The sequence below is a fragment of the Stegostoma tigrinum genome, chromosome 11 (assembly GCF_030684315.1).
Source record: "Stegostoma tigrinum isolate sSteTig4 chromosome 11, sSteTig4.hap1, whole genome shotgun sequence".
Classification (NCBI taxonomy): domain Eukaryota; kingdom Metazoa; phylum Chordata; class Chondrichthyes; order Orectolobiformes; family Stegostomatidae; genus Stegostoma; species Stegostoma tigrinum.
In genome coordinates this window covers 11,178,454-11,194,139 of record NC_081364.1, presented here as the reverse complement: position 1 = coordinate 11,194,139, position 15,686 = coordinate 11,178,454, and the positions used below count along the sequence as shown (strand labels likewise).

The window sequence follows — 15,686 nt, the reverse complement described above, 5'->3', positions numbered from 1 at the left end:
ATGCTGAATTTCTTTAGCCTCCTGAGGAAGTAAAGGCCTTGTTGGGGTTTCTCATCAATGTGGGTGGCCCAGGACGGATATTGTCATTCCTAGAATAATGCACACTGGAGCAGTAACACTCCAGTGGTGGTAGTGTTGGGGGGGTGGTGGGTTTGTGGCTGGGTGGGAATTGGATCTTAATGCTGGTGAATCGGTTACCGATCAGGCAAAATGCCTTTGAGTTTGTTGAGCGTTCACTGCAGCAAGTGGAGTATGTTCCTTCCCATCCCTGCTTAGAATCATAGAATCTGTACAGTGTGGGAAACAGGGCCTTTGGCCCAACAAGTCTCCACTGACCCCTGGAGCATCCCACTCAGATTCATTCCCCTGTAACCCACCTAAGCTATACATCCCTGAACACCACAGGGAATTTAGCACGGCGAATCCACCCTAGCCTGCACATCTTTGGACTGTGGGAGGAAACTGGAGCACCCGGAGGAAACCCATGCAGACGCAGGGAGAATGTGAAAACTCCATGTAGACAGTCACTTGAAAGTGGAATTGAACCTGGGTCCCTGGTGCTGTGAGACAGCAGAGCTAACCACTGAGCCACCGTGCTGCCCTTAATCAAAGGAAACACAGTGGTGGGGGTTGCTGGAGAAGTGGAGATCTATAAGGAGTGAATTCCAGGTTGAACTCCTATGGGTACGTGATGCTCATCCTCCTGTCCTAGTTAGTCTTGTCATTGTTGTATAACAGGAAACACAACAATCATGTAATAATGAACAAATCATTTTGTGGAGTAAACATTAGCTAGAGCACACAGTGTATACCCATTGTCATCTGTGAAACAGTGCCCGAGATACATATACATGTATCTGAGAGATAAGAAGTAAAATGTCATAGTATTACCAGACTGTAGGGCTGTCTGTCATTAGAGATAACTGGTAGTAGTTTAACCTGAAGGTCACCATGTCTTAGGCAAGGGGGCAAAGGTTGAAGGAGGGTCATAGTAACCTGAAGGCAGTGCAGGAATTGAGTTCATGCTATAGTATCACTCTGCATTGTAAACCAGCCATCCAGCCAACTGAGCTAACTGACCCCCTTCCCATCCCAAGCTGATAGACGAGTAAATCAATCCATGTCATTTGGTAAAATACTAGCAATTAAATACCATTCCTGATGATGGGCTAATTTACAGCATGCAGCATCATAGTGGCTAGCGCTGATGTGTCTTAGCGCCCAGGGACCCGGATTCGATTCCACCCTCGGGTGACTGTCTGTGTGGAGTTTGCACATTTTCCACGTGTCTGCGTGCGTGCTCTGATTTCCTCCCACAGTCCAAAGATGTGCAGGTTAGGTGGATTGGCCGTGGGAAATGTAGAGTTACAGGGTCAGGGTAAGGAGGTGGGTCTAGGTGGGATGCTCTTCGGAGGATTAGTGTGGACTTGATGGGCCAAATGGACTGCTTCCACACTCTAGGGATTCTGTGATTGCATCTGTCTGTTTCCTATCTCCTCCCTTCAACCATTTTGCCTTCTAGTGGTCTCTCTTTGTAAATGCTCTAGATGTTTAATTAAATAACCCTTCACCTGCAATGAAACTAACACACTGTTAACACAGATGTGGCTTCAGCTTAATATTGTACGCCAGTTGCAGACCAAGGTACATGGCAGTGCTGTGTCTCTCCCTTGGCAGAGGAATGGTTTGAAGAGGCATAGATAGAGTTGATAGCCAGAGACTATTTCCCAGGGCAGAAATGGCTAACACGAGGAGTCATAGTTTTAAGCTGGTTGGAGGAAAGTATAGAGGGGATGTCAGAGGCGGGATCTTTACACAGAGAGTTGTGAGGGCATGGAATGCATTGCCAGCAGCAGTTGTGGAAGCAAGGTCATTGGGGTCATTTAAGAGACTGCTGGACATGTATATGGGCACAGAAATTTGAGGGTGCATACATGAGGATCAATGGTCAGCACAACATCGTGGGCTGAAGGACCTGTTCTGTGCTGTACTGTTCTATGTTCTATGTATGTTCTAACCCTTGTCAGGCATCACAGACTTTGCATCACTGATAAAAGGCTTGTTCCTTGGAAACCCAGCACCTCCTTGTGTCCATTTATGTGCCACCCACAACCAAATTTACAAAATACTCTGCCCATCTCTTTGATTGCCATGTGTGTTTGTAGATTGTGGCGTGAGCTAATAACAGAACAATAAAAAAAACACCAAGGAACTTCAGATGCAGGAGCAAAATCAGAAATTGGTGGAAAAACTCAGCAGCCATCTGTGGAGAGGAAGCAGGGTTAATGTTTCGGGCCCAGAGGTTCTTCTTCAGCCCTGCATGTTAACTCTGATTTCTCTCCACACATGCTGCCAGACCTGCTCAATATTTCCAGCAGTTTCTGATTTTGTTTGTGAGGTAATGACAGCTCCCTTTTGAAAGCCACCGTCCTGACTGAACAGTGTTTAACCTCAGCTACACCTCTGTATGTCATTTGTAGCCCATATCCTCACCACTTTGGCTTTTGTCCCTCAGACCCTCTGCAATGTGGTTTGACTCTAACAGCCCTCTGAAATGGTCAATCAAGCCACTCTGCTCAAGGGTGATTAGGGACGGTTGACAAATGTTAGTTTCACTCATGACACCCATATCCTGCAAAAGAATGCATTAAAAATCTTAGCCTCCCTCCTCACTTTTCCCTTCTCTTCCCTTCTCCCTCATGCGTTTGCCGAGCCTCCCCTTAAACATATCCATACACGTTCCCTCAACTTTTTGGCCCAGCAAGTACCACATACTGACTGCTCTCCCAATTGGCATGTTCGTCATTTTCAATTTGTGATTTTAAAAAAAAAACTACAGTTGCAGGCATGTGAAGAAGAGGGATAGGGGCATGCTCACATTCCAAGGAATACAAGCCAGAATGAGATGAAGTCAAGTGTTAGCTCTTGTTGGGTGGACCTGCCTGAAGGAACTCCTGCTTCTACAAAAACCTCCAAGAGCAATTGGTCTTTGTACCACTTCCAAAAATATGCCAAGCTTCCTGATTTTCATTAAAACACCCTCACAATTCAAGTGCAAAGTGTCAAAGGTTTCCATTCAAGAGGAAATAGCTTTACTTTATGCGCTTCTAATTTGGGCACCTTTTTGATGTATCACGTAGGGGATGCATCTTTCGAAAGGACTTGCACTGTTGTAAATTATCCTTTTGGTTTTGCATTGATTTTCTGACACTGATTTGGACTCTGTGTTTCTCAGCACGGAGCTTTAGGTGTGAATCTTTCGTAGGCATCTGGCCGTTTTGCTGGAGAGGCCATTTTACCTAAAGGTCCTCCAGCAGGAAACAGCTATATCCTCACCTGCCAGCTGTGATTGCGATAGGATCAAACTGTCCATTGATGTCTACAAAGTGGAAGGGTTAACTGGGTATAAAGCCAGCATTCAAGACTCAATTAAAATTGCAAGAATATACAGCAAAGACCATATGGGCAAAAATCCGAAGAGTGATGTCATACACCTCATTTGCCTGGATGGGTGCAGCTCTAAAAACACTCAAAAAGATCAACACCATTGAGGATAAAGTAACCTATGTAGTTTTCACCACAACTATCATTTTCCGCGTTCACTTTCTCCACCGTCAATACCCTGTGGTAACAGCGTCTACTATCCACACCATGCACCGGGGAAACTCACCAAGGCTCTTTTTACAGTGTCCTCCAAACCTGTGACCTCTACCATCTATAAGGATAAGGGCGGTAGGTGCAAGAAAAGACCACTAGCTGCAAGTTCCTGTCTGAACTACTCGCCATCCTGACTTGGAAATATATTGCAGCCCTTCACCGTTGCTGGGTCAAATTGTTGGAACTACCTCCTAATGAGCACAAGGTGTACCTACCCCTGACGGACTGCAATGGTTCAAGAAGGCAGCTGAGCACCAGCTTCTCAAGGCAGCTAGAGATAGGCAATAAATCCTGGTCCAGAACTCAAAAAGGAATAACTAAAAAAAATTGATGCGTGTCACCTTGTTATGGTCTACATGAGCCTGGTTTCCTCCTACCTCATCTTCACCACTCCCTTTCAGCATATCCTAAGTCTCAATCAAGTTTCAAAAAGCATGATAAAACCTGATTGTAGAACATAGAACAATACAGCGCAGAACAGGCCCTTTGGCCCTCGATGTTATGCCGGCCTGTGAACTAATCTAAGCCCATCCCCCTACACTATTCCATCATTATCCATATGCTTATCCAAGGACTGTTTAAATGCCCCTAATGTGGCTGAGTTAACTACATTGGCAGGCAGGGTGTTCCATGCCCTTACCACTCCCTGAGTAAAGAACCTGTCTCTGACATCTATCACCCCTCAATTTATAGCTGTGTCCCCTCATACAAGCTGACATCATCATCCTAGGAAAAAGACTCTCATTATCCACCCTATCCAATCCTTTAATCATCTTGTATGTCTCTATTAAATCCCCTCTTAGCCCCCTTCTCTCCAATGAGAACAGACCCAAGTCCCTCAGCCTTTCTTCATAGTGCCTGTGCTCCAGACCAGGCAACATCCTGGTAAATCTCCTCTGCACCTTTTCCAATGCTTCCACATCCTTCCTGTAATGGGGCGACCAGAACTGCATGCAATATTCCAAATGAGGCCGCACTAGCGTTTTGTACAGTTGCAGCATGACATCACAGGTCCGGAACTCAATCCCTCTACCAATAAAACCTAACACACCGTCTGCCTTCTTAACAGCACTATCAACCTGGGTAATAAAGTGTGAAGCTGGATGAACACAGCAGGCCAAGCAGCATCTCGGGAGCACAAAAGCTGACGTTTCGGGCCTAGACTCTTCTCTCTGATGAAGGGTCTAGGCCCGAAATGTCAGCTTTTGTGCTCCTGAGATGCTGCTTGGCCTGCTGTGTTCATCCACCTTCACACTTTATTATCTTGGATTCTCCAGCATCTGCAGTTCCCGTTATCTCTGATACAATATCAACCTGGGTGGCAACTTGCAGGGATCTATGTACATGGACACCAAGATCCCTCTGCACATCCAAACTACCAAGAATCTTTCCATTGACCCAGTATTCTGCCTTCCTATTATTCTTCCCAAAGTGACTCACCTCACATTTATCTGTATTGAACCCCATTTGCCACCTTTCAGCCCTATTCTACAGTTTATCCAAGTCTCCCTGCAACCTGCAACATTCTTCCACACTGTCCACCACTCCACCGACTTTAGTGTCACCTGCAAACTTACTAACCCATCCACCTATGCCTGCATCCAAGTCATTTATAAAAATGACAATTAGCAGTGGTCTCAAAACAGATCCTTGAGGCACACCACTAGTAACTGGACTCCAGGCTGAATATTTTCCATCAACCACCACTCGTTGCCTTCTTACAGAAAGCCAGTTTCTAACCCAAACTGCTAAATCTCCCTCAATCCCATGCCTCCGTATTTTTTCAAATAACCTACCATGTGGAACCTTATCAAAGGCTTTACTGAAGTCCATGTACACCACATCACCTGCCCTACCCTCATCCACATGCTTGGTCACCTTCTCAAAAACTCAATGAGGTTTGTGAGACACGATCTGCCCTTGACGAATCCATGTTGACTATTTCCAATCAAATTGTTGCTTGCTAGATGATTATAAATCCTATCTCTTACATTCCTTTCCAAAACTTTTCCTACAACAGACATAAGGCTCACTGGCCTATAAGCATAAAATTGAATGAGTGTCCTGGGCATGGATGCCAGCTTGCCGAGACTCATGAAATGGAAGAAGAATTCAAAACACTGGGGAAGCTGAAACCTGAACAGGAAAAGCTGGGAATGCTCAAGTCTAGAAGGGAAACAGAATTTAGCAACTTAATGTTAAGGTCCCAAGATGGGTGGGAGAAGGTGGCACCAGCGAGAGACTGAAAGACTTAAGTACAGGTGAGTGCATACCCAGTTTGTCATACATGTACCCACCACCACTATCCTGGCAAAAACCATCATGGCATCAGAGTGACCTGCAGTGAAGAATTCAGGCACTTTATTGACAAATGTAAATGTGTAAACTGTAACCTCCTGAGACGAGAAGAGAAAAATGAATTCCCTCTTTATTTCTTTCCTAATCCCTGATGCTGACATGTTTGAGTGCAAAATTTCCAAGAATATGATTCCGGCATACATTGCAATTGGCAGTGTTTTCAGTTTTAATGGAATTTTAATCCTGAGAGTGAACTTGCATTTACAGCCACGTTAACTCGCTGCTTACTGTAACACTTTTCAAACCGTATCATAACAATTATCAATGGGTCTTCGAGCAGACTAAAGTCAAATTCCATTTTTATTGCATGGAATTCCTGTATTTATCTGTGTTTTGGGGATCAGATTCCAAGATCCCAATCATTTTCTTTCCTATGAGAGAGAAGGAGAAAAAAGAAACAGTTATAGTTATTAACCCTTTCTTACAGAATTGTCAAAGTCTGCATGGCCTTGTTGTCCATTGTAAGTTAACTGGTCATTTCTCAAGGTGTGGAACTCAGGGGAATCAACAGATCATCCGTAATCCCATTGAATGGGCAGCAGATTCAATGGGCTGAATGGCCTGCCTCTATTCCTTAAGGTCTCCTATTCAAATACAAAATTTGGGTACCTGAAGCTGCTACTGAGCAGCAATGGTGGAGGGAGTCAGCGTTTCTGGATGTGGTGCTAATCAAGCGAGCTGCTTTGTCTTGGATGGCGTCAAACTTTGAGTGTTGTCGGAGCTGCATCCATTTAGGAAACTAGGGAGTATTCTATCATACTCTTCGCTTGTGTCTTACAGATGCTGGGGAGTCAGGAGTAAGATATTCTCTGCAGGATTCCTAGCTCTGACCTGCTCTTGTGGGCACAGCACTTAGATGGCCAATCTGATTCAGCTTCTGGTCAATGGTAATCCCTGGGATAGCTGGCATTTAGTGATGGTATTGCATTAGGTGTCAAAGGGTGATGGTTAAAGGATCTCTCATTAGAGATGTCTTTGCCTTCCAGTTGGGGGGCACTTGCCATTTGTCAGCCCAAACATGCCCAGCTTTTGCTGAATTTGGACATGGACTGCTTCGGTGTCTGAGGATTTGCAGATGATGCTGAACATTAGCAAAGTCTTCAGCAAACATCCCCAGCTTTCACCTTTCTTTGAAAATTTGCAAGAAGTGTACCTGCTGCCATTGTCCGACCTACAGTGAAAGGTCGCAGATCTTACAAGGTGCTGCTGTGGGAGACTTGGCTAATGTAGCACACCAGTCGGTGTTAGGAATTGGATGTTTATGCTGGCTGATGAGCAACCTTTCTAATCACTAACTGTCTTCCATTTTACTCTTGGCTCATGCCCTCCAGACGTAACCCTATCTCCATCAAAGCAGGGAGTAAGTCAACATTGTGAGTACATTCTGTTTCCAGAAAATCCTGCCATCCTTTCTCTTCCGTACCATGCCAAAGATCAGGCCAAAAATGGGTTTGAGATTTCAATAATATTGACATACAGCTTTCTCGGTTGACACACATGTTCTGAGGAGAAGCATATTCAGTGCAGTTCAAATCCCTGTTCCACATGAGATACTCTCAATCACAGCCTGCTTCTAACTTAACTCTCGTTCATCTGTTTGACTTGTGTGATACCAATAAATACGGGACAATCTTATCTTGATTAGATATTCCAGAAACCAAATGGATATCTGTTACTGTTTATATTTGTAAGCCTGTTTCCACTGACTGCAGGCTGGGTAATTACAGGATATAGATTGGAGATAATTGACAAAAAAAAGGCAGAGGCGGGAGACGAGATGAAGTTTGGTTTCTCAGAGAGCTTCTGTGACCAGTGATGTGTTGCTTGAAAGATGGTGGAAGCAAACATGATGGATGCTTTTGAAAGCCAGAGGGTGTAGACTGAATGAGGGAAACAGCAGACCAGTATGAGGAAGTGTGTACCTCCTTCCAAAAGCTTAGCACAGGAATGATGGGCTGAGTGGTCTCTTTCTGCAACGTGTTGCTCTGGGCTACGATTGATAGGGTCTTGGTCTCTTATCAATCCAGTGGAGTAAGGCAGCTGTGATCTTACTGAATTGTGGAGAAGGTTCAAGGAGCTCGTAGGCCTCCTAATTGTTCTGATGTTCTTACAGTTCTCCGCATTGGGATTGAAATGCATGGTACCTCATCCTAAAGTCTGTCTTCTCCTTCTGTTACAGGCAGAATGTGCCAACTTCATTAAGGTGCTGCATCCCTTCAACCGAACCCACCTATATACCTGTGGCACTGGAGCCTTCCACCCAGTCTGTGCCTATTTGGAAGTAGGGAGCAAATGGGACGTGAGTGGTGCCTTCTCTTATTTGTTTTAGTTGATGTTACTTTTAGAGAGTGTGTGTGTGTGTGTGTGTGTCTATGGGTATGCCTGTGCGTGCGTGTGTGTGTGTCTATGGGTATGCCTGTGCGTGCGTGTGTGTGTGTCTATGGGTATGCCTGTGTGTGTGTGCGCGTCTATGGGTATGCCTGTGTGTGTGTGTCTATGGGTATGCGTGTGTGTGTGTGTGTGTGTGTGTGTGTGTGTGTGTGTGCGCGCGCGCGCGCGTGTTTGTGTGTGTGGACATTGTTCTGCATTTGTCAGGGTCCTGCAATGTGAAAGACTCCCTTGGGTCCACTCTCCAGAGAGACATAGAAAAGCTACAGTGGAAAAAGAAGGAAGAGATGAAGAAAGTGTTTTGCCATTATTGTGTGAATTGAGACTGTCCATAATAACACTGTGTCACCAGAGAGAGTTGTACCTTTCAGTACTTGGCATCAGTCACCAAGGCTTAAAAGACGTACAAAGTGTACCCAGTGCAACCCCACGCATGTTGGTATATCTGCGCAGAGTGTGTATGAGCCTGTGAGAGTGTGTGTATGTGTATGTGCCATATGTCCAGTGTATGGCTGTGTGTATGGTATGTAGTATATACCATACTTCTCTCCATGTTTATCTGGATGAGAATAGACATAATCTCTCACACTCTCACTCGCACACATTTACATATTCTATATATATTTGTGAATATATATATACATGAAGAAACACATGCTGTTAGCGCAGAGCAGTGAGGACATTCCTCTGTGACTCCCTTGTTCGCTCCACACTGCCCTCCAACCCCACCACACCCGGCACCTTCCCCTGCAACCGCAGGAAATGCTACACTTGTCCCCACACCTCCTCCCTCACCCCCATCCCAGGCCCCAAGATGACATTCCACATTAAGCAGAGGTTCACCTGCACATCTGCCAATGTGGTATACTGCATCCACTGTACCCGGTGCGGCTTTCTCTACATTGGGGAAACCAAGCGGAGGCTTGGGGACCGCTTTGCAGAACACCTCCGCTCAGTTCGCAACAAACAACTGCACCTCCCAGTCGCAAACCATTTCCACTCCCCCTCCCATTCTCTTGATGACATGTCCATCATGGGCCTCCTGCACTGCCACAATGATGCCACCCGAAGGTTGCAGGAACAGCAACTCATATTCCGCCTGGGAACCCTGCAGCCATATGGTATCAATGTGGACTTCACCAGTTTCAAAATCTCCCCTTCCCCCACTGCATCCCTAAACCAGCCCAGTTCATCCCCTCCCCCCACTGCACCACACAACCAGCCCAGCTCTTCCCCCCCACCCACTGCATCCCAAAACCAGTCCAACCTGTCTCTGCCTCCCTAACCAGTTCTTCCTCTCACCCATCCCTTCCTCCCACCCCCAGCCGCACCCCCAGCTACCTACTAACCTCATCCCACCTCCTTGAACTGTCCGTCTTCCCTGGACTGACCTATCCCCTCCCCACCTCCCCACCTACACCCTCTCCACCTATCTTCTTTTCTCTCCATCTTCGGTCCGCCTCCCCCTCTCTCCCTATTTATTCCAGTTCCCTCTCCCCATCCCCCTCTCTGATGAAGGGTCTAGGCCCGAAACGTCAGCTTTTGTGCTCCTGAGATGCTGCTTGGCCTGCTGTGTTCATCCAGCCTCACATTTTATCATTCCTCTGTACAGGTGTGTTTGCATGTGCTGCAGTTCGCAGCTGACTTGCTGTTGTTCTTGGAGATATTTGGCCTCAGTGTATCACTGGGCTTGCTCCTCCTCGTGCCTGTTGGGCAGATTCAAATATGAAGTGAGTTCAATGAATTCCCACAGTGAATGTCAATTAGTCAAAATGGTCTCAAAGGTTGTACAACCGTGAAACGGTATCAGGTCCAAATTCACTAACCAAGTCCCGCTCCCACGGACTCTAATCCCGCTCCCACGGACTCTAATCCCGCTCCCACGGACTCTAATCCCGCTCCCACGGACTCTAATCCCGCTCCCACGGACTCTAATCCCGCTCCCACGGACTCTAATCCCGCTCCCACGGACTCTAATCCCGCTCCCACGGACTCTAATCCCGCTCCCACGGACTCTAATCCCGCTCCCACGGACTCTAATCCCGCTCCCACGGACTCTAATCCCGCTCCCACCGACATCCATCCCACTCCCACTGACTCTAATCCCACTCCCAGTGACACAGATTCCGCTCCCACTGACTCTAATCCCAATGGCACTGACCAAATCTCACTCCCACCGACATGAATCCCATTCTCATTGACCTTAATCCAAGTCCCGATGAGTGTTATCCCACTCTCCTTGGCCATAATCCTACAGCCACTGGCCATGCTTCCACTGACAGGCCTAACCCCAGTTGAGCTCTCACTGCCGCTGCCCCCAACCCTGCTCTATTTCGACAGCTCTCTTGTTGTTCCCATTCGTACTGACACATGCACCGTTGTGACCTGAATCCATTTTCCAATTTGTTTAGTTCAGCTTGTTTCGTGGAAGCTCACTCAAACTGTCATTAACTTGATGACAGAAGGCAAAGAAATTTATCATCCTCCTTTCACCAGCTCAAACACAGGTGCCAGACTCTGAGCTTTCTTTCTCATGTTTTATATGCATCAAATGTCTGTTGCACAACTCACCTGTCATGTCCTTGGCAGAATAATGTTGAGCAAACGTGCCTGTAATTGCTGTTAATATTTTTGGTTTGACCGCAGAAATTTGCTGCCTGAGTAGTTCATTAAATTGCCTTGGATGATTGTTTTAACATTCTGCTTAAAGAAAACAAGAATTTGCATTTATATAGTCGCTCCCACTGTTGCATGTCCGAAAGCATTTTGCAGACAATTAAGTATTCTCAAAGTGGAGCCACTGTTGCGATGTCGGAAATTATTAACTAATTTCCACACAGAAAGATCCCACAGCTAGCATAGTAATGAAGACAAGATAGTTTGCAATTAAAAGTGCTTATTAACATTGGCTAACACACTACAGAGAACAATTCTGCAGATGCAGGGCAGTGCTGAGGGAGTGCTGGTCAGTCAGAGGTGCCATATTTCGCAGACTGCCTCAGTACGGCTCTGGATCTGCCCGGATTAGATGGTCAAATGAGGATGTTCGGAGATGTTCATGAGATGTTCAATCAGGAAAAAAATCAGAGTTAATGTTTTGGGCTGGTGACCCTTCCTCAGAACTTCCTCCGTTCTGAGGAAGGGTCACTGTATCGGAAATGTTAACTTCGATATTTTTCTCCTCAGCTGCTACTGGATCTGCTGAGCTTTTCCAGGAAATTCTATTTTTGCCTCTGTTCCTATCTTCTGTGTTTCTATGTTTCCATGTGTTAACAAAGCCCAGGCACCTTACTAATGTAAACAGACACAAATGATCGCCGAATAATCGTATTTTCAATTGGGCAGGACTCCAGCAAAACAATGAAGACAGGGTTGACAGGAATAAAAATGTCAGGCTATGGTTTTAGGATTAAACTGATGGATCCCAGATCCATTTGGTGCGCTCTACGTTAAATTGAGGAAAATTCCTAATAGGTATTAAAGTCAAACCTCATTTGCTCCTTATAATATTAAAGTCAGATTGCCACAGTGGCTTGAATGTAATCCAGAGGGTTGGAGTTATGTTTTCAATCTGTTTTTTTGTCCTATAGTTTCTCACATGCATAGCGCTGGGCAGCCAGGCTTATAAGCAGCAGATAACAAAGTGTGAAGCTGGATGAACACAGCAGGCCAAGTAGCATCTTAGGAGCACAAAAGCTGACGTTTCGCATCTAGACCCGAAACGTCAGCTTTTGTGCTCCTGAGATGCTGCTTGGCCTGCTGTGTTCATGCAGCTTCACACTTTGTTATCTCGGATTCTCCAGCATCTGCAGTTCCCATTATCTCTTATAAGCAGCAGAAACAGCTCCATTGCCGACTGGAGTCAGCCTGGTCCAGTCAAAACCAGCCCCAATACCAAGAAGAGTCAGCCCAGACTCTAGTAGAAGCAAGCCCCAGTGCCAGCAGGAGTCATCCCAGACTCCAGCAGAAGTCCCTGCCACATTGCTGTAACTGTCTGGCCAGTAGAATTGCATGTGGCCGGAACTCCTGTGGTTGAGAGAGACTGATAGCACCTCACTGTGAGAAAGACAGGCTGACCTCCTGCTGCAGGCACACAGATTGGCCATCTGCTCTTTACTTTTGCATGCCTGGCCAATGACGGCAACGCAAGTGTGACAGCAAAGGAAGGTACAAAGCCATTTGCATTCCCTCCTTCTCCTGCCAGTTCCACAGCAGCACCTCCCCCCCACAGAAGTTTGAGGTTGCTACCTCAGGTTTTATTTTTAGAGAGGGGTATTGAATTTGCAGGTGCACTTCGGATTTCCTCAAAGAGTCTCTGACGCAGTTTATTTAAGGAAGAATCTGCATTTCTGTCGCATCTTTTTATATCCAAAGGATATTCCATGATCCTAGTGAAGAACTGGTGCTGGGTTGTAATTGTAAATGCAACAGCCAATCTGTGCGCAGCAAGCTCCCACTAACATGATAATCGGCAGATAATATTGGAGTGATGTTGATCTTTATTTTGTGATTTTATTGTAGAAGAGTGCTGTGTTTGACTGGTTAAGCGAGCTGGATTAGAGAGTGTTGTTAGGATGACCCTGTGTGTTGTTTGCTGGTGAATTTCCTTCCTACTCCGTGGAAGCTGAAGGAGAATCTGAGCAGAAGTATCAGCAGTTATGAGGGATTCTGACAGAGAGACTGCCATGTTTAGTTGTTCAATCTTTGATTCTGTGCGTCTGTTTACTAATGAGGCTCCTTTTTAGAAATTGCTGGAAGAAATAACTATAATCGTGGAACAGACACTTTAAAATACTGCTCCACACCTAGAGACTCATATCATTGTTAAATAGCACTAAGATCACAGAAACCCCAGAAGCAGACCATTTGGCCCACTGAGTCCACACCAACCCTCTGACAAACATCCCACCCAGACCTACCCCCTCTACCTTGTCCCTATTACACTGTATTTCCCATGGCTAATCCAACATGCCTGTACATCTTTAGACTGAGGGGAGAAACAAGAGAGAATCCGCACAGACACAGGGAGAATGTGCAAACTCCACACAGACGGTCACCTGAAGCTGAGAGGCACTAGTGCTAACCACTGAGCCACCCCAATATAAAGCATTCAGCAAAGTGATGACAAGTTTGATAGAAAAAGTTGTAAAGTTATAGACTCTTGCATTGTTCGTTTCTTTGCTGAGAGATACACCCAGGATGTGGAATCAATCATTTTCTAACCAACCTGCTCAGAGATATTGCTACATGCTGTGGAGAAAATAGGATTTAATGTTTTAGCGAAGATCAGTTCAGGTTGTGGCTGGAATTGTTGCTTGGTTCGCTGACTAATTGGAACTTGAGCTCAGAATTCCTAGCTGAGAGGTAGGGACACTGCCACTACATCAATGAACATCACAGCCCCCAGTCTGAGACAAGATGTAGAGCCGGATGAACACAGCGGGCCAAGCGCATCAGAGGAGCAGGAAAGCTGATGTTTCGGGTCTAGACTCTTCTTCAGAAAATCTTCAGAAATCCATTTTCTAAAGAGGTGTCTAGGCCCGAAACATCAGCCTTCCTGCTCCTCTGAAGCTGCTTGGCCTGCTGTGTTCATCCAGCTCTACACCTTGTTGTCTCAGATTCTCCAGCATCGGCAGTTCCAACTATCTCACAGCCCCCAATCTGTTTTTTTTTAACCATTTTTGCAGTGCTTAATTAATGAAGCCTGGGATCCAGAGAAAAAAGTAAAGAGGGAGTTGGACGCATGGAGCAGAATTTTAACAGCTGCATTAAAATTTGTTGCACATCTGGAGACGAGTGTCGTTTCTCCATGTCCCCACGAGACAAAATAAACCACAGCAAATAGGGATAAGGAGTGGTTACCGTGTCAGTAATCACAGATCATAAATTTAAAATAATTGTAAATTGAACTAGGGAAATGTGAAATTAATGTGAGGATATGGAATGGACTATTTCAAGGGTGAGTAGATTCAGATTCTGGAGGGATGCTCGAAAGTAACTGGACGTGTGCTTGAAGAGGTTTAAATTGGCAGGGTTTGGGGTTGGGGCAAAAGGGGGTGGTAGGATCATTTAAGGCCCCGAGAATGGTTGATCCTGCCCTTTTGTAGGCAAATACACTAGTCTGCAGCTGAAGGGTCCTTTGGGAAGCAGTCTTGTGACTCCTGTAAGGTCACGAGAAGTATTCTCATCCCTAGTCATGTTGTTCATTGAAATTGAAAATGGTAGGAGGCTCTGAGGAGCAATTGAAGAGAAATCCACGAGACCACGAGGGGTGGAGAAAAGAGCAGAGACTGCCTGAGGACAAAGCATTTAGGAGTAATACCAAATGTGACAGCTGTTTCAAAGATACAGCATGGATTGATGGGCTGAATGGCATTACTAGATTTTACATGTCAACCTCCTCCTTTTGCAATACTGTGGTCAGCATCCTTTTGTGTGTCTCATTGCAGGACCACCAGTTCCGGATTGATTTCAACCGGATTGAAGATGGTAAAGGGAGAAGCCCATATGATGCCAAGCATCTATCAACCTCCATTCTGATTGGTAAGTCATTGTCCCAGAATTAGGATCCTTGTGATAGCCTTCTGAGAGTGGAAGCGCAGTGGCAGGCAGCCACGGATTTATAAGTGTGAAGAGGTTGGATGTTAAATCTACTGACTAGTACTATCAGTCCTATAATGTTATTGCTGGAACTGCACATGGTACTCCAGCTACGGCCATACCAGGGTTTTATTCAGTTCCAGCCATAATTTCCTCCCTCTGGTATTTTCTGCCTTGGCAAGTTTCCGCTTCGTCTTCCTAAACATCTTGTCTGCCTTCAGGGATCTGTTGGATATGCACTGTAAGCTCCCGCTGGCCTTTGGTGATTCCAGAACCCTACCATTTCATTGTGTCATGTCTTCTGTTGCTAGCCCTCTGCAAATGACTCGTCCCGCACTCTTCCAAAGGGAACTGCATTTCTCACTGCGTGAATAGCCCACACTGGCTCCTGTTCTCCGTACTTCTGTGTTTCAGGTGAGGAGCTGTACTCCGGAGTGGCCACCGACTTGATGGGCCGTGATTTCACCATCTTCCGGAGCCTTGGGCATCGCCACTCCATCAGGACGGAACAGCACGACTCACGCTGGTTAAACGGTGAGTGCTACATGGCCACACACCCGCCCTGGGTCAACCAAAACCCCCAGCGCTCTTAACCCCCACCACCCCCACCCCTCAAGAGGTGGGGGGGGGTGGTGTGGGAGAGAATAGTGAGGGGAGAGTGATGAGAAAAGCAAGGGATGGGG

At 46.1% G+C, this 15,686-nt stretch overlaps 1 protein-coding gene across 10 annotated transcripts in view; it reads left to right on the top strand.

The window, feature by feature from the left end:
* The window catches only part of sema3b (sema domain, immunoglobulin domain (Ig), short basic domain, secreted, (semaphorin) 3B), a 414,455-nt gene that overhangs the window by 361,202 nt on the left and 37,567 nt on the right, over positions 1–15,686 (top strand). For all 10 annotated transcript variants that reach the window (XM_048547716.2, XM_059649747.1, XM_059649746.1 and 7 more), the window contains 3 exons: positions 8,195–8,314; positions 14,853–14,946; positions 15,418–15,537. In XM_048547716.2, coding sequence (XP_048403673.1) covers positions 8,195–8,314; positions 14,853–14,946; positions 15,418–15,537 — 334 coding nt within the window. The remainder of the gene's footprint in view (positions 1–8,194; positions 8,315–14,852; positions 14,947–15,417; positions 15,538–15,686) is intronic.